The 20,367-nt window shown below is 40.5% G+C and overlaps 1 protein-coding gene across 3 annotated transcripts in view; it reads right to left on the bottom strand.

Annotated features, from left to right (window-relative positions):
• Positions 1–290: 290 nt before the first annotated feature.
• The window catches only part of LOC5573933, a 155,651-nt gene continuing 135,574 nt past the window's right edge, over positions 291–20,367 (bottom strand). For all 3 annotated transcript variants that reach the window (XM_021847681.1, XM_021847682.1, XM_021847683.1), the window contains exon 3: positions 291–5,371. In XM_021847681.1, coding sequence (XP_021703373.1) covers positions 714–5,371 — 4,658 coding nt within the window. In that variant the 3' untranslated portion in view covers positions 291–713. The remainder of the gene's footprint in view (positions 5,372–20,367) is intronic.

Here is a 20,367-nt window from a genome sequence, read left to right as displayed (position 1 = left end):
ACTCCATTTTGGCCCTTCATACAACCGATTAGAGAGTATTTTATAGTCCAGCACCTTGATCTTGCTATTAAGAGGAACCGTACGACATGGCAAGTCCTGCACTGGTGGTGGCTTTATATCACATCACATCATCATCACATATTTTTGAGACAGTCTTGAACGAACACGGAAAAATCAGACTACCCAAAATATAAGTTCTTGAAACTACATTTTGAGTATTGCTGCTCTCATTTTAAATCCCCATCCATCGGCGGCGGTATCGCACAGACAATATACGCGCAACGTCGAAATTCAAGTTGGATTGATTTATTGAAGTGATTTCTGAACAATTCTATACAATATTCCCGAAATAAACCCTGGACGAATTCAGCTATTAACAAGCTCTAATGGCCGCCTAGTATTAGTAAAGTCAAACAACAGATAGCCTACCGGAAGTGACAGCTTGGTTTCATTCCGAAATTTCAGTTTCACATTCATGTTGTATGAACTTGCTAATATAACTCATCTGGCACCACATGCTAATATTTATGTTTAGTTTGTCCAATCATGTAGCTATAAGATACCTCTAGTATTACACCACATCTATTAGAATATTTTATACAAATTCACACGACACCTGCAGCTCTAAAGATTTTCCTTGAACCTAAAAACACAACAATTTCTTTTTCGAAGACATGGGATTTCTGTACAGAACTTCCTACGAGTGTTGCACCCTACTTCCTCAGCAAGACATCTATTGCACGTTTCTGTCCTTCGTACGTACGCAGTTCATTGTCAACTCGCCTTCGCAGGAGATTGTAGATATCTACGTACTGATACTCGGCCGCCAAGTGGAGCGCACTGTTTCCTGCGCTATCCTGCTGGTTTACGTTTAACCCACGAATCTTCAGAACTTCCCTGACTATGGACACCTCCTTCGAAAAGACGGAATAGTGCAGAACCGATCGACCGTCATCATCCAAAGCATTCCGATCGATCAGTGCTCTATCCAGCACAATCCGCACGATGTTCAAATTTTTGTTCGAAACGGCAGTGTGCAGGATCGATTGCCTATTGCCGAGAGGGATCATTGGATCAGCCCCGCTATCGAGAAGGATCCTGAAGAGCTTCTCATTGCCGGTTTGGGCGCAAATATGAAGAGCTGTGAAGCCGTCTTGGTTCTGTGCGTTCAGGTGATAGCATCGGTCCAAGTGAAGTTTGACAAAGTATTTGACCATTTCGTACGATCCCTTCAGAGCGGCAATGTGGAGGCAGTTGTTCTGATTGGTTGTTTCACTCAGTACGTAATCGATAACGCTGGGGAAATTGTTCACGAAATACCGTACCAGGTCAAGGTGATCGTGCATGGTGGCAAAGGTCAGAACATTTTGACCAAATTTCGTCGTATGATTTACATTTGCTCCGAATTGTATAAGAATTTCTGTAGTTTGGATGCTAGAATTTATAACGGCGTGGAGTAGAGGAGTTAGCCCGTTGGAGTCTTCGGCGTTCACTTCAAAACATCTTTCCTGCAGTAGGAAGCGTAAAATTTTGTGATAGCCTTGTCGTGACGCAGAGTGGAGTAGATAGAGCTCCGGGCGATTCATAACGCACGATATTACCGATATGTCTGCACCACACTCCAACAGAATGTTCGAAATATCCAGGAAGCCTTTCCGGGCTGCTATTGATAGAGCTGAATTGACATGACTCGGATCCAGTTGATGATGTTCGGCCATCAACAGTTTAACTACCTCAGCATTCCGATTGGTCACTGCTAGATGGAGTGGTATAAGGTTATCACAATTTTTAAGGCTCGTATTCGCTCCATTTTGAAGCAGCACGCGTACTAGTTTGGTACGATTCATCAAGCATGCTATGTGAAGTGGAGTATCCAGGAATTTGGAACATCGAACATCTACTTCAAAGTAACGTAAGAGAGCTTGTAATCTGCCCTCATCAGTTACACGGTGAAGTAGGGTTAATGCGCTATTGCTAGCATCCGACTCTAATTTGTATTGTGCACTCACCGTTTTCAAAAGATGTAGAATTTCAAGTGATTTGAGTGAACTAGATATCTGGACAGCTCGTACAAGCTGTCTTCGTTTGAGTAGAAGCTTAACCATGCGAACATTGCCTAACTGCACAGCCAAGTCCAATGGAGTTTTGCTCATCTGGTTCTCCATGTCAATTTTCGCGTCTTGTGCGAGGAGTTGTTTTACGATAGCGATACTTCCACGTTGAACAGCTAGATGCAGCGAAGTGTTGCCTGTTGAATCTTGTAAATCGACGCTTCCGTAGTTCGCTAAAAGGAGTTCAACAATCTCTCGATACCCACTCGTGCAGGACACGTGAATTGCTGCTTGTCCTCTGGCATTCTTCCGGTTGATATTGACTCTCACTCGTTCATCATTGGCGATCATGTAGTTCAGTACGTGAACTCTCCTGTACTTGGCTGCCGTCGCATAGAGATTGCTGAAATCCACACAGCTCAACATAAACTCTACTATCTCTTCCTTGTCATCATCGCAGTACTGCAGAAAGAGATTGATGCATGCTCGTGTAATCTTCTCGCTCAGCAGATCGTTGTTCTTCAGGAATACGATCGCTTCATAATCGTTGTTTAGGAACAACCACGTGTATTGACTTAGGCTATTGCTGTACCATCTAGCTCCAGCGTTGGTTAAAGTTTTGATCATCTCAAGGTTGCTCAATTTGCATGCTACGTCGAGTGGGGTAAGGTTGTACAAGTCTCGTTGGTTCAGATCATTACACTGATCCAACAGCAGATTCAAAAGTTCCACGTTGCCGGAAAGTACCGCATAGTGAAGAATCTCAACGTTAGAATCCGTGTTCACATCATAATCAGGGTGGTTCTCCAGCAGGCTGATGAACAATTTGTCAAAGTTGAATATCATAGGGATTGCATCGATGTGATCGTAGCCGAAGTCAGCCACAACTTTCAAAAGAATGTCCTCTTCGTTGCTCAGCAGCGCAAGGTTGTAACAGAACCTTATTCGGGCGGGAGCCTCTGCGATCAACTCATGCAGTTTACCACCAGCCGGAATGACGTTGATCTCGCCTAATTGATGGGAAAGTGTTTTCAGTAAAACATGTTCACTTTCCAGATCTAGAAGGTGTCCTAACAGGAGACAGCTCTGCGTTTGTACTAAGTGATCGACGATTCCATGGTTCAAGTGATCCTTTCCTATCAGATACTGATCACGTTTGATTGTATCGCATATCTGGGAGGAATGCTGGAACCGCAAACTGTTTAGAACATTCGTTTGATGCGTCAGGCACTCTAAACGATCGCTAAAGTCCCAGCTGTATCGTTCGTAGATCTCGGAAATGATGTTCTTGGACAGTTTGATTATACTCAGAGCATTTTGCAGGACAGTTTTGAAGCTGATGTTGGAGACGAGTACTTCGTAGGTGATGCTTCCGTGTGAGAGGTAGTTTCTCAGATTTCGTCCCGTCAAAACAGGGACGAAGCTTAGCAGACTTTCGGCATTGTTCATTAATTTCGGGGACAGTGCCCAAGTGGCTTCCAACATGATCATTTCAAATGCTATTTCGTCTATTCGATTCAGCACTCGAAAGTTCATATTCTGGTCTAAAAATAGGCTTTGCATTTGGTTTATTTTATCTTCGGCGCAACGATTGTCTTCTTGTTTGAGTTCGTCGAGGATCGATACATCTAGAGTGATGCTATGCTTGGTAAGACACTGACGAAGCAGATCATACCTTTTGTTAGGATGGTCTTTTGATTTTTGAAATGTCGGATCTTGTCGCAAGAAGCTGAACGATTGTCCAGTTTTTGTTTCGAGGCGATCGATCATGGTCATGAAGTCATCTGTGAACATTGTTTTGAACGACTTCATCAGCTCTAAGTCACTCGATTCGTGGTTATCGATTGCGAACACAGCTCTCAGTGCCAAAAGTATTGAATTCGATTGAACTTCTTCGTTGTCGATAGATTTAAGATCGTCATACAGGTAGTGTAACAGTTGGGATTTCAGTTGATTGAGAAAATATTGACTGATCTTGCGATCGAGCTGAAATGATCGCATATGTGATCGAGCTAAATGACGGATCTTTTCGTGACTATGGTTCGTTTTTATCTTGGACACAATGCAGTCGATGATGAGGATCGTATTGCTGAATTGCTGATGCAACGTTTTATAACTATCGATTTCTTTCCGGATGAAAAGTTTGATTTTTTGTAGGCGATCGCTTGGTTTTATACCAGCATCGCGTTGATACTGAACTATTGAATCGACAATCGAATTGATCTCCAGCAGAAGAAATGGAGCGAACTCGAGGTCTTTGCAAAAATCTCTAGAGTTGTTACGGAACAGATAGGCGTAGTAGGATTTGATCTCTTCTATGCATTTACTGTTGTACAAGCGATTCATGAGGGTCTTAATGGCTAAGATGTATTCTAGATTTTGTACGTACAATAAGAGATCTCTTATAATCTTAAGATTTCGATGCAACGCGGTATAGTCTAGCTTTTCTTCGTTTGCCCTAATGAAGGATGCGAAATCTTCATGACAGTGTGACAAGTGATGGCGTATTCCCGTGTCACTGAATAAGTATTTTGGAACAAGAAAACTTAAGAAGCTCTTCAAATGCTTACTTATATTTGGAGAGTCTTTGCTGTTTCTAATCGTTTCTTCCAACACCTGAACGACCCTCTTCATAGCTAACACGTCGATTTCCTTGCTGGCATTGAACTTCATTTCTATAACCGAGTTCACGTAGTTCAGAGCCCGTATGATAGAGTGAAGTTCTTTCATACGACTGTAGTTTTTAGCAAGTTTTCGGAACACTTTCCTGTTTTTATCGGAAATTTTCAACGGACGTGTTTGGGAACAGTGATAGTCGAACTCGTACTCACTGGCTTCGGACCGAAGTTTGCGACAGGTGTCATCCGATAGCAAATGATCTCGCTGTATTCTTCGTAGTTGACTGTAGAGATTTTGCTCGGTAAGATAATCGTAAGCCCCTTGGCGATTACACCACATGTCGTGTAACCGTTTGCGATATCCAACTTGGTTCAGACCACCTTTAGAAACCACGAAGTAACAGAACATCAGCTCTCGGTTTAGCTCCGTAGACCATCGGAATCGTGTGCGCGCTTTTGAGGATGTTAAATGAGTTGTTCCAATGGGCGACGGAGCTGTTGAAGTGGAGCCTGAATCCGTTGAATTGCGTATAGCCGAAGGCGGAGGACTTGGAGACGGTGTCAAGTTGTAGCATGGGAGGGCGATTATCTTCTTCAACTCGTCAGCCACGGCTTGCAGGTAGATGATCAGCTGCCGTTTGTCAATCATCGTTCTGTAGATATCGTAGTGCGGAGGATTTTTCCAAATGTGCAAGAAGATGCCTGAAAATAGTCAAAAAAGAATGAAAATCGTTTAGTTCGGTTTAGGTAGGATTTATTCTACAGTTTGAAATTAAAATTAAAAAAAAAAAAACTGAAAGACTGGTTTCTCTTGTGTTCAACACACCGGAATCTCAAATGCATCGCAAGAATACTGTTTGGTCAGCATAACCATTTCGGTTGCATAAACTTACGCCAACAAAAAAGAAATAATTCTAATAGCAACAAGCAAAAAGCTGTTCTCCCATCTTCCATCCTTTTGCATCACATTTTCAAGTGTAACACCCCCAAGGCAGCTGGTTGGCACGTTTCGAGTATGCCAACAATTTCTCCCTTACTGGGCAGTTCGGGCTCGCCAAATGGTTTCGTCTTACTGTCGTTCTCTACTCTACTCTACTCCGATCACAAAAACCACCCCTTTGAAGAGGGAGAAAGCACAAAGAAATGGAAAATAATTTAAAATTTTTGTCGATTTAATCCCACACCCAAGGCCACTACCACGCACCTGACGAGCCAGGCGGTCATTCTCGGAAAAACTGAGTTCTTTCCATAAACGATTTTTCTTTCATCTCCCATACCATAACCTTTTTCAAAAGTTCAGAAGATCGAAAGAGCAAAATGATGGAATTGCTTATTGGTTCCACTGTAATGGACGACTTTAAATTACGATTAGCAAAGGGACCGTCTATAAACTACTTCAAGATTTTTTTTTTTCCATTTTCAGCCCCTTTTCCTTGTTATATGTGTCCGTAACGTTTTCCTTCTTTTGAAATAAAAATTTTGGATCGTTATCTTGATTGTAATCTGCAGTTTCACCATTTAAAGGTTAATTTAGTTCATCGCTTTTTGAATGCTGAAGCCGTGCAAAAAAAGTTTCCATACATTTTTTTTCCGCCAAAACCTTATTTTTGCATGAAACGTCGAGAAATGGTGTAACTTTTTTTGCACGGTTTTTGAAATTTTGAACTGAAAACTTTTTTTGCACGGTACGCATCCCCCGTGCAAAAACAGAATCGGGTGTAATACATTAGTGCCATTACTCATGAATATACCATTAATTAGGCGTAGTAATAGGCTCTGTTCCAGTTACGACTTAACTCCAGGAAGAAAATAAAGAAGCAAAAAACGTAATAAATTAATCAAAAGCCTTTAAATTCAACATGATGTATTGCTTTGTACGATGCACGCTATGTCTGAACCAGTAGATAATAATAATGTACATCTGATTTTTTTCACGCTAGCGATCAGTATTTGAGTTATATTTTCGAAATTCAGACGGTTTTTAAATATTTCATCGGTGAAATTTTATTTTTTCCACTTTTTAGCTAATTTTCATACTAAAACCCTCGAAAAACCCGCTTTTCGATGCATTTCTGCCCATACAAAATATATGGAAAAAATATCACCGATGAATATTTTAAAACCTTCCGATTATGAAAATATAGACCAAATACTGATCTCTAGCGAGAAAAAAATCCAATGTTTCGATTTTTATAATCGTCTAGTTCAGACATAGCGTGCGATGATTAACGGGTGTTCGTTAAAAATGATTTTTCTTCAGTCATAGAGTAAAAAAAGTTTTTTTTATAACGAATTAGTATTTTTTATAAAAAAACAATGGTTATTCTTCAAAAAAAAAAAAAAAAACGCCAATGAATATTGAAGAAGGGGCACTGATCAGCCGTACGACGCAAGTTAGTCGCGATGCTCTCACGAGCACTGGACAGCACTGACATCCATCTTCCGGATCCTCGTGGTCAACTGCTTCGGATCCTTGGCGCGCCAATTATTTTTGTACTGCACTGAGGGAGCCCAAAAAAATACTTAATGGGACGGGACTGGGGCAAGTTGGTCGGGTTTCTTTCTTTTGGCACATAAGATAAAACCGTATGGGTATCTGAGGACATATGCTGCCCCGGGGCAAAACGACTTTTCAGGGTTTCTACGAATATATTTGAAACATTGAGACATTTTTCGTGAGATTTTTCAAGTCAAATCGCATTTTAAAAATTCTTGTTATCAGTCCCAGGTAAAAAAATCCTGATTACTTCGCAAATAGCCTAAAAGCCACCGTAGGGTCCTTTTTCCTCAAGGGTACATATTACCCCAGATTCCCTTGCAACACGCTCGCGGAGTGCTTGCTGTTTCGACGCCATCTTCGATTGAGCTGACAGCACCTGAGAGCAATTCTCTTCTAGAGAAAAAAAATATGCTCTTTACAGAAAGGTATTGAAATTATTCTTATATTTTACTGAACGACCGTTAGTCAAAAACGAAATAGTAGGGAGACTGGGGGTAATTTACCCATGGTCTGAAAACAGCGAAAAATGTGCATTTGTAAGGTTCCAATTTGCTTGTGGCATTACGTTTGGAAGAATTTGAATTCAAACGGCAGTTTAGGTGTTATGGAATTGAGGTGGGCGTTTTACCCATCGAGTTGATTGAAGTTTACGTCCTTCAATAAGCTTTTTTTAAAGGACAAATTTAACATATGTATTTGCATGTTATATGAACTATGACACTGCACAAGTTGGCTCTGGGCGATAATTTCAGAAATTAATCGTCTTAAAAAATGACATTGAAAATCTCACAAAATTGCTACGAAAACATCGAAAACCCTTTTTATAGGTTGTCACGATTTTCTTGAGAAAAACACATAAACATGAACATACACTCCCGTGCATAAGTTTGGGTTCACCTCCTAAAAAACATGCAAAAGTGTTCTGTCCATATCTCTGTGATTATACGTCCAATTGAAACTCTCTAAGTCGCATTCGAAAGGCAAAGAGTTATTCTTACTTCGTATGTATTTTTCCAAAAACATCCTTTGAACTTTGTATACTAAATTTTTACTTAGAGTTGTGACATTTTTCCAAAAACACACTGAAAAATCATATCTAATTTGCTCACCATTGGGTCGACCAAAATTTTTAATCAAAGTGTCATTAGAATCGTAATTTTATATTGTTTGAAGAGACCCCACGAAATTTTGGCGGAAAAATCTGAAAAGTATTCAAAGTCAATGAAACAGTCAGTCAAGTCATCGTGCAAAAGTTTGGGTTCACCTGAACTTACTTAAATCTGTGAAATCTCAAACCAATCATGTACGCGCCATCATTTGCGCTCAAAAAAACTTTAAACTATTGAAATCTGTTGAAAAATGGCAGAGATATTGACAAAAATGATGTGCGTGCTTCTCTGGTGAACCCAAACATTTGCACGATTTGCATCATACTGAGGGGTGAACCCAAACTTTTGCACGATGACTTGACTGACTGTTTCATTGATTTTGAATACTTTCTAGATTTTTCCGCCAAAACTTCGTGGGGTCTCTTCAAAGAATATAAGATTACGATTCTAATGACACTTTGATTAAAAATTTTGGTCGACCCAATGCTGAGGAAATTAAATATGATTTTTCAATGCGTTTTTTGAAAAATATCACAACTTTAAGTAAAAATTTAGTATACAAAATTCGAAAAATGTTTTTGGAAAAATACATACAAAGTAAGAAAAACTCTTTGCCTTTCGAATGCGGCTTAAAGAGTTTCAATTGGACGTGTAATCACAGAGATATGTACAAAACACTTGTCCAAATCGAGGGTTTCCCTATAGGCAAATTACCCCCAGTTTCCTTAAGCGTGACTAACATAAACTCGTGCTACAATAATCAAAAAACATACTCTAAAACTACCAAAAACTATTAGAGAGGGTGCTTTAGGAGTTATATATGATTTACTCTAAGTATTGCTTTGAAAATCGTCAAGGTCTGCAGCACTGCTTTGATAGATTATATCAAGAGCAGAGATTGAATGCTGAGAAAATTGAGAGAATCACTCTGTAACTATCATAACATGCAGCACTTTTTGAAAGACTGTTTATCATATACTGCTACAACTTTTATCAGATCGGGGGGATAGCAGCGCATGATAAAACCCTTTTAAATACGCTCCAAACTTGGGGGGCACTATTGCTATCGGGAGTTCGGGGATTGTGTATCGTGCCAGTAAAGTAAAACACCTACCCCCAACGGATTTTATCATCTCTCTCTCTTTGGGGCTCTTGTTCGCTGCTCCTATTTATCAGACTTCTTACAACTTGCGATACATTGTCGATCATAGACCGCAACAGATGGAATGTTTTTCTTCGCTTGCTTTGATCGTGCTTCAAAATCAAAAGAGAGCGAATAGGGTCCTAAAGCCCTGTCCCAATTTTAGTGCCAAATGCTTAAGTTTAGGCCAAAAACACATGTTTACTCAATTTTCTAATGTTTTCCGTTGGTTTAAGCCCAAAAAACATTTTTTTAGATTTTGTCACATCCTTTGGCTTAAACTCAAATTTTGGGTGTATTTTGTTTTCCGTGTCCCTTACGAAATGTCAGATAGGAACAACCCCAGTGGTCGAATTAAAACCCCTGTGGTGTTTTTGTCGACTAAGCGAACGTCAAACATAATCAAAAGTGTCAAGGTTCATTTATGGACCAAATTTTTAAATTAAAGTTTAAACATGATATAGCCATTATTTGAGCGGGAAAAATTGCTAAAGTAGTTGCAGTAACATGCCTTTTCGTGTTATTAAATAAAAACAAGATTTCATTGAAAATTTTAGGACCCAATTCTGCAATGCCTGATCAAGAGTGATCGCACGTTTGGAAATCGCTACCACCACCACACACGTGTTTTATATAACACGATATGGCAGATCTAATATTAACCCATTATTTCTCACAAAGATTCTTCAAGAATCTTCTTATAATTCTCTTAGGATGTTCCAGAAATATCACTATAGATATTTTCAATCGTTCTTCAAGCGAGCCAGAACTTCTGGGGGTCATGCATAAAACATATTACGCTTCACTATGCATGAGAAAACAACGAAAAACTTTTTGCCTTCCATCCTTCATAAGAATAAGTACGGCCTTAATGAATGTTGAACAGATGATAAATAGTTTAATTGATTTTCAAGCTTTCTGCTAATCTTTGTTATTTTTTGTTCGTTTTTTTGAATCCTTTGACTGTCCTACCCATGTGTTTTTGAGCGTAGTATGTCCTGCCTTCCTTAGCCGAGTGGTTAGAGTACGCTGCTACAAAGCAAAGCCATGCTGAAGGTGTCTGGGTTCGATTCCCGGTCTGTCCAGGTTCATTTCGTAATGGAAATTTCCTTGAGTTCCCTGGGCATAGAGTATCATCGTATCTGCCACACGATGAAGAAGAAGAAGATGTCCTGTCTGTCCTACCGAGTTCCCGCGCCTTTGTTTAGGACACATGAATTTTTGGTACAATCGGTATTAAGAAACATACCGTAAAATCGGGTGTACCGTAATTTCGGGTGAAATTGATCATTTTTCACTGTTTTCTTGGTAAGCTTTCTAAAATTTTATCAATACCATACAACTAAATGCAGGAAAACAAGTACGACGGTGAACCTCATTGGCTCATGCACCGAAATTTTCTAACAAATGTGATATTAGTGCCAAAAATCAGCTCTAAAGTTAAAAATCGTGGAATCCCATTTCGGGGTGAAATTGATCACTTGTCAATGTGATTATTGTTAGTTATGAACTTAACATTACATACTTAATTTGGGCCTCCTGAATTCAAATATGCTTCCCAAATTCTTAACGAGACAATATTTATAGAAATAATCAATAATTAAAGTTCAAGAATACTGCAAAAAACGCCTAAAAGTAGGCAATTTCCAAAGGATTTCTCTACTTTGTAGCAGAAAATCAAATGTTTCAACAAAACGAGCAAATTGGTAAGAGTTTTGATAGTAAAATCTATTTTGAAGATATATTTTTAGCATCCTCACAATCTTTCAGGTTTACACCATGTCCAACTCCTTGTTTAGAACCAGAAGTTTATAGATGGCTATCAATTTCACACCAAACTTGATTCTGGAATTTTACATTATTTTCATAAAAATGAACATTCTGTGGCACAAAAAACTCCACTATACACAAATATTCATAATTTATGACAAACACCGTTCATTTACTATAGGTTGCAATGAATTTGGTGCACTATTAGTAAGAAATAAAATCACGTGACACGGTGATCAATTTCACCCTACTGATCAATTACACCCGAATTTACGGTAATTGATCAGAAGGGTGAGATTGATCATTGTATCACACGATTTTATTTATGCGTAATGGAGCACAAATAGCAATGTAAGCTGCAGTAAATGAACGTTGTTTGTTGTAACTATTGTCGCATTGTGTGTTGTAAAGTTTTTTGCATTAAATAATGTTTATTACTATGAAAATAATGTAAAATTTCAAAATCATGCACGCTGTAGTATTGACAAACACCTATAAACTTCTTTTTCTAAGCAAGGATTTGAACATGGTATAAACCTGATAGTTTGTGAAGATGCTTGAGATATATCCCCAAACCAGATTTCATCGCCAAAACTCGTACCAATTAGCTCATATGGTAGAAAAAAAAAATCTTTTAGATATCATTGAATTCCTCAGGAAATTGCATACATTCAGGCGTTTTCCATGTAATTCTTGAAATTTGACTATTCGTTATTTATATAAAAATTGCATTGTTAAGAATTTGACAAGCATATTCGGATTCAGGGAGCTCAAATTTATCATGTAGAGTTGTTTTGAAAACTAACAATAATGGCATTGACAAGTGATCAATTTCACCCCGAGATGAGATCCCCTGTTTTTTTTATTTTAGAGATATTTGTTAACACTAAAATGACAGTTGTTAAAAAAATTCGGTACATGAGTCGATGAGGTTCACCTTCGTACTTGTTTTCCTGCATTTATTTGTTTGGTATTGTTAACATTATAGAAAACAGACCAGAAAAACCGTGGAAAATGATCAATTTCACCCGAAATTACGGTACAGGACACTGGATTATTAAAATTTATTCGTCACTGTTCTTTTTTATTAAAATTATACCAGAATAAGAAATTTTAAACTTTGATAACTCCCATCATTTGGTTGACGATATGAAAAAAATATTTCAACATCAATTCCGCTGGACAACACCGTATAATTGAGTTTGAATCGTTTGGAGATTTCTGTAAATAATCAAATTTACATTCTTTTTTTACTAATGCTGCTCCACAAAAAATCTGTTTTGTCAGAAATTCGTATTCGTTGACAGTTTAGCTGGGTACTTTTTGGTAAAAAATAGGTAAACATATAAAATAACAAATAGACTGGTTTTCAACAGTGAGGGGGGGGGGGTGTCTTGGGTGGTAAATGTCTGGACAATGCGTACCATTGGTACTTCGCGTACCTGCAGGTATAAAATAGACCCCATTTGTGGTCCTTAGCCTCTTGTCCAGTAACTCCTATCCCTACCTCCCCGTGGTGCCGCCTGGGGTACGAGTAACCGTAGAGAAGATCGGGTAACCAACCATGGTGACAGGGAAGGGGGGCTCCTCTCTTCTGAGGGTGTAGCTTATCAGAGCGTCTGTTCTCCATGTTAGGGTCGGCTCAAAACAGCGTCTGTTCTCCATGTTAGGAGCAACAGATCATCGTCCTAGTGCCAGCGTGGGACTCTAAACAGTGCTGTGCACGATGATCCTCCGGTGAGACAGGGGGTTGGTGCAGGCCTTACAAGCCAGCCGTAAAAATCATCAGTACAGGAAGCATACAATGTAGATTCGTGCCGGAACAATCGGCATAGACCCAGGCATTGAAACCGGACTAACGATTGGAAACTCGGATCATGGAACTGTAGGTCTCTCAATTTCGTGGGAAGTACCCGCATTCTTTCCGAATTATTGAGGGTCCGCAAGTTTGACATCGTAGCGCTGCAGGAGGTTTGCTGGAAAGGGTCGACGGTACATAAGCTTTTATCGTGATGGGCGAAACGCAGAGGCGCGTGATTAGGTGGTGCACCATGGCCATGGCCAATCGACAACAGAATGTGCAAGTTGAGGATCAAAGGCCATTTCTTCAATATCAGCATAATCAACGTGCACAGCCCTCACCTAGCAAGTGACGATGACGATAAGGATGCTTTCTACGCGCAGCTGGAACGTGAATACGACGGCTGCCCACGCCATGATGTCAAAATCGTTATCGGAGATCTCAACGCTCAGGTTGGCCAGGAGGAGGAATTTAGACCGATTATAGGGAAGTTCAGTGCTCACCAGCTGACGAACGAAAACGGCCTTGGTTGATTTTCTCGTCTCCAAAAGCATGGCCATACGTAGTACCTACTTCCAGCACAGCCTCCCGTATCGGTACACCTGGAGATCACCCCAGCAGACTGAATCGCAAATCGACCACGTTTTGATTGATGGAAGACACCTCTCGGACATTATCGACATCAGAACCTATCGCGGCGCAAACATCGATTCGGACCACTATCTAGTGACAGTTGAAGTGCGCCAACGACTCTCCGTTGTGAACAACATTCGGTACCGACGCCCGCCACGGTATAATCTGGAACAACTCAAGCTACCTGAAGTCGCAACTGATTACGCGCAAAGCCTTGAAGCAGCGTTGCCGGAAGAGGGAGAGCCTTCCGAAGCCCCTCTTGAGGACTGCTGGAGTAGTCTCAAAGCAGCCATTAACAACGCAGCAGAAAGTGCCATTGGGTTCGTGGAAGGAAATCGACGGAACGGTTGGTTCGACGAGGAGTGTCAGACGGTTTTGGACGAGAAGAATGCAGCGCAGGCGATGATGCTGCAGCAAGGCACCCGTCAAAACGTGGAACGATACAAACAGAAGCGATGACAGCAAACCCATCTATTCCGGGATAAAAAGCGCCGCCTGGAAGAGTTGGAGTGTGAAGAGATGGAGCAGCTGTATCGTTCTCAAGAAACACGTAAGTTCTACAGGCTTTGTGCCGCGAGCCGAAATGTGCCGGGGTATGGATGGAGTGGAGGTATCTTGACGGACGAACGTGAGGTGATTGAAGGGTGGAAGGAGCACTACGATGAACACCTAAAAATATACAAAAAGCGTGACAAGTCAGAATGTGAGAACTATCGAGCGATCACCATTATTAACGCAGCCTATAAAGTGCTCTCACAGATCATCTTCCGCCGTCTATCGCCACTGGCAAGCAGATTTGTGGGAAGTTATCAAGCCGGTTTTGTGGACGGGCGATCGACGACAGATCCTCCAAAAGTGTCGCGAATATCAAGTCCCTACGCACCACCTATTCATCGATTTCAAAGCGTCCTATGATACCATCGACCGCGAAGAGCTATGGAAGATTATGGACGAGAATGGTTTTCCCGGGAAACTGACTAGACTGATCAAGGCAACGATTGATAGTGTACAGTGCTGTGTGAAGATATCGGGTGCATTATCGGATCCGTTTGAAACACACAAAGGACTTCGACAAGGCGATGGTCTTTCCTGGATCCTGTTCAATATTTCTAAAAGGTGTTATGAAACGGGCGGGCTTCAACATGCGGGGCACGGGCTTCAATAAATTCAGCCAGTTCATCTGTTCTGCTTACGACGTGGACATTGTCGGAAGAACGTTCCAGGTGGTTTCTGAAAAGTATACCAGGCTGAAACGTGAAGCAGATCGGGTTGGATTGAAGGTAAATACGTCGAAGACGAAATATCTGCTGGCTGGAAGAACCGAGCGCGATAGAGCTCGCATTGGCAGACGCGTGATGATCGACGGGGATGAGTTCGAAGTGGTGGACGAATTTGTCTACCTCGGATTATTGATAACGTCGGATAACAACCGCAACAGAAAAAATCGAAGACGTATCATTGCCGGAATTCGCACTTACTACGGACTCCACAAGACCTTGCGGTCTGGTAAACTTCACTTCCGTACTAAGTGTACCATGTACAAGACGCTGATAAGACCTAGTCCTCTACGGGCATGAGACGTGGACAATGCTCGAAGAGGACCTGCGGACGATCTTCGGCGGAGTATGTGAGAACGGCGTATGGAGGAGAAGAATGAACCACGAGCTTGCCAAAGCTGGAAGGGTACGATGGGCGGAACACGTTGTGAGAATGCCGGACAACAATCCCGGTAAAATGGTGTTCACCTCAAATCCGGCTGGTACAAGACGAAGGGGACCGCAACGAGCTAGGTGGTTTGACCAAGTGGAGCAGGATCTTGGCGCTCGAGAAATTGGAGGTTAGCAGCCATGGACCGAGTTTTTAAAGACAATTTACACCGTCTTCAGCACATAGGCTGCACAGACTGAACGATCACTAACATTGGGAAACGGACAACACGAAATACCCAGTAGCCCAGCGATGAACTTTTCGTTTGACGAAAAGTTTTCACCGACTGGAGCGGGAATCGAACCCACACCCCGTGGCACAGAACGCCTAGACGACTGACGCCGCTAACTGCAAGGCCACGAAGCACACAATTTTAGTTAGTTGGCGTAACATTGTGGCGCAGGTCATGTCTTGAAGGACGTAGAGCCAGCAAAAGTAAAGTAAAAGTCTTCAGTGTCTTATCTGCCGAGATAGATAAAAATAATATCGAGTCGAGGTTGCTGAGGTTGAATCAGCTGTACGACCGATTTGTGCATGTCTCTATTGAGGTGGAAATGTGGAAGGCGGAAACTAAGGACACGTTCTTCAAGAGCCGTAATGAAATAGAGGAGTTGTACTGCGCGCGACTTCCTCACATTGAACAAACCCACCATTTTGTCCTCCGCTCACTCCCCTCACGTGTCCTCGTCTGTTGTCCGACTACCGAAGATCAACCTGCCTACCTTTGATGGTGAGATCGATAACTGGATCCCGTTTTACGATGCTTATCGCAGCTTGATCCACAACAATCAGGATTTAGCTGCTGTGGACAAGTTCCATTATTTGATGGCAGCTCTCAAGGATTCTGTCAAGCGACTGCTGGTTACCACAAGTATAACGGCAGCAAACTACAAGATTGCGTGGGATCTTCTGGTTTGTCGGTTCGACAATAAGTGCTTCCTCATTAAAAACCACATTTCGTACCTATTTATCGTTGAGCCGGTTAGGAAGGAGTCTTTTTCTGCTATTTTGGCACTTGTTGGCCACTTTGAACGCCACGTGAAGATTTTTACGACGTTGGGGGAGCCGACCGCTGAATGGAGTTCTCTTTTGGTGCACATGGTGTGCAGTCATCGTCCGAAAGAAGAAGCTGTGCTGGAACTGTCTGTCGCCGTGTCCCCTTAGTCGTGAATGCTCCTCCAAACCCTGTCGGAGATGCAATGAAAGGCATCATACATTGTTGCATCCGCCTTCCCCCAACGATCGTTCCACCCAATCCCAAGCAAAACCATCTATTCAGAGTCAGCAATCCACCTCAAGTATCTCAGCATTATTCTCAGTCCCCGCTCCACTTGCCTCAACCACCACCACGCCCGTCACCCAGCAACCCCACACTTCCAATGCTTTGGCTGCAGCTAACTCGTCCAAGACCAGCTACTCAACTGTCTTGTTGTCCACCGCCATGGTTAAAGTCCATGGCCCTTCCGGAAGATCCACATTCGTTCGAACCCTGTTGGACTCCTGCTCGAAGTCGAATTTCATTACCAAGAGAATCGTTTAGCTGTTGGGACTGAACCGACAAAAGCAAGCTGCAGTCATCGCTGGAATGGGTGGATCCACAGTCCACAGCAATCAGTGTACCGTGGCCACTTTCAGTTCCGATGACTCCACCTATTCGAACACACTTACGTTCAGCATTCTCACCAAAATCAGCAATGATTTGCCGGGGAGGAAGATTGATGTTTCCAATTGGAACATTCCTTCTACTGTGGTCTTAGCCGATCCAGATTTTGCCAAGCCGCAAAGGATCGATATGGTTATCGGTGCTCAGCTTTTCTTCAGTCTTCTGCGGGAAGGTCAGCTACCAGTCGTGGCCGGTTCTTCAACAAGTCAGCCAATTCTCCAGCGTACCGTGCTCGGCTGGGTGGTTAGCGGTCCTGTAAGCACCAATGATCAATCTCGAGGCTCTGAAAGAGTCGCTCTGCTGTGCACCACTGATGAAATCGACAAACAGTTGTCTCGTTTCTGTGAAGTCGAGAGTTGTCCCAACAGTTGTGGTCTTTCCAAAGAGGAAATAGTCTGCGAAAGGTATTTCTCAGAATCTACCACCCGTGATGAATCAGGTCGGTTCGTTGTGCGCTTACCGGGCGCTCTCCGTCGATTCCACTGGATGCAGCGTCGGCTGGCCAAAAATCCAGAGCTGAACGTTGACTTCATGGCTGAGTACATCGTTCTTGGCCACATGGTTCCCGTAGATCCGTCACAAGACATCACCCATCTCCACTCATTCTATCTCTCACATCACGCTGTGATTTAGGTGAAACGTCTCGGAATCCAAAGATGGCCGGCAAAATGGCCAACTTGTGCCCCTACTCACGATTTCAAAGGCATTAAACTGGAGAAATAGTTGGCAAACGTTTCTGATCTTCTTATTTTAAGCTTTCTGCTAGTGCACGAAGCTAAAATAAAAAGTTCACCGTTGTTGGATGCTTCCTTCGCGAGATTTTGATTTTGAATCCAAACTGTTTCACCTTAAGCAGTAGCATTACGCTGGGAGAACGAACAATAGATAGCGTGTGAATGGTGATATTCGTACACGCTTGGCGGTAAAGCAGCCGGTGTGGTGTGAGCGCAAACACCCCTTATGAAAATTCGTCACAAGAAATCGTGTTGAAATTCATAAATTTGCCTTATGAAACCAGAATTTGAAAACAAAATATGTTTTCGCTGTAACATGGAATCGAACCTTGCGACCGATAGGCTAGTGAGTTGGCAACAAAAGATGTCGCAAATAGTGCAAAATAGCATCGCGTCAAGCTTTATAAACTGACAGATCGTATATCAATCCAGAACAGCATCAAAATATTGCTGCAGTAGGCCTTGACTAGGAAACACGTATTTTTTCTGCACCTGACATTTTTCTCTTTTTTTTCAGGAGGAAAAAAAATCTCGGAGTACGGATATTGAATTGGTTTCGTGTTTCATGGTGGCGAATGTTTTTGGATGCGAGGAAAGCGGTTCAAGAATCTGATTACGTTCGTTGATTGGATTTGAAGAGAGCGATCGAAGTTTTCTGAAGTTTTCATGGTGGCGAATGTTTTTGGATGCGAGGAAAGTGATTCAAGATTCTGATTACGTTCGATGATTGGTTTTGAAGAGAGCGATCGAAGTTTTCTGAATCAAGTTCAGATTGTGGGCTTTGGGAAGTTTTCAAGCTTGAGGTGATTTCTCTCAAGAAAGAATTCATCAAGTTCTCTATTGAATTTGATAAGTATAATTTTATTTACTTTATTATTTTATAAGTTTTAGTTGTTATTACTTCTCGATTGTTGATTATTTATTTATATTCCCCGTTGTTTTCCTAATATGGAAACTGACGGGGAATCATCGAATTCTAAAGAGGATGATCATTCTAATCTTCCTCCTTCAGTTTCCAAACCATTTAGAGTCAAAATTTTCCCATCTACTTTTCTTGGTCCTTATCCTGTTTATTTTAGAAAAAAGGATATTCTGCAGAAGTTTATAAAAGATTTAAATCCGTTAAAGAAATCAAGAAAATTTCGTTAGATAAATTAAGGGTAGTTTTTGGTTCTCGTGGAGATGCCAATACTCTCCTGGAATCCAACTTATTTGGTAGTTCATACCGTGTATATGCCCCTTGTGACTCATGTGAGATTAGTGGCGTCATTTATGACGAATCTTTGAGTTGCGATGACATTAAAAATTTTGGTTTAGGTTTTTTCAAAAATAAAACCATTTCTCCCGTCAAAATTTTAGATTGCAATCGTTTATCTAAATTAACGTTCAATGGCAACAGTTCTAGTTATACTCATTCTAATTGTATAAAAATAATATTTGCCGGATCTGTTCTTCCGGATTTTGTTTCAATTAATAACGTATCATTTAGTGTAAGACTTTATTTTCCTAAACTTATGCATTGCACTCATTGTCTTTTATTTGAACACACTTCTTCCTATTGTTCAAATAAACCTAAATGTTCCAAATGTGGAGATTCTCATTCTTCATCTGTTTGCGATAAACAATCTGATGTTTGTATTTATTGTAATCAGAATCATTTTTCAATTAAAGACTGTTCAGTTTATAAAACTAATCAACAAAAATTTAACCAACAAATTAAATTTAAAAATCGATGTTCTTATTCAGAGATTTTGAAAGCATCTGGTGATTTTAGTTCTTCCAATATTTATGAAGCATTATCTGATTATGATGATGATGACTTGAATGAGGATTCTAATCAATTTATATATAAACCTCCTACTAAAAGAAAAAGGGCTAATTTATTATCTAACAAACATAAGGCAAATTCTGATCCTCAACCATCAACATCTTTTGAAAAAAACTTTCCTCCACTTAATGTTTCTTCCACTTGCCATACGATTCCTGGGTTTCAAAGAGTAGAGAATGACAATTCTTTCAATAATAAAAATAGGGATAATGTTGATAATTCATCCAACAATAATGATAATAAAGACATTTTGAATATTTTGGAACAAATAATAAATTTATTAGGATTCAGTGATTTTTGGAAAAATTTGATTAAAAAATGTTTACCTTTTTTAGCGTTTATTTTTGAAAAGTTAAATTCTTTTGGACCCCTCCTTTCTTCATTATTTTCAATGTAATGGCTACTTTCAATAAATTAAATATATTACAATGGAATTGTCGTAGCATTATATCCAAAATTGATAGATTAAAAGCTCTGTTATTTAATCACAATATAGATATATTTTGTTTAAATGAAACTTGGTTAGTGGAATGTAAACACTTTCGTATCCCTACTTTTAATATTATTAGAAAAGATAGAAATGTTTCAGCTGGAGGAGTGTTGATTGGTGTTCGTGGAAATATTCAATTTAAATATTTGTATTTACCATTTAATTTTGCAATTGAATATATTGCGATATCTGTTAAACATTTGGGTAAGGAATTTTCTATCATATGTTTTTATATTCCTCCAAATTCTCCTTTTTCATTATCAGAAATAAAGACTATATTAGACAATGTACCTTCTCCATTTTACATATTAGCAGATTTTAA

Source organism: Aedes aegypti, chromosome 2 (assembly GCF_002204515.2).
Source record: "Aedes aegypti strain LVP_AGWG chromosome 2, AaegL5.0 Primary Assembly, whole genome shotgun sequence".
Taxonomy (NCBI): Eukaryota; Metazoa; Arthropoda; class Insecta; order Diptera; family Culicidae; genus Aedes; species Aedes aegypti.
Note: the sequence above shows the minus strand (reverse complement) of the source record. Positions and strands in the feature narration are given on the sequence as shown.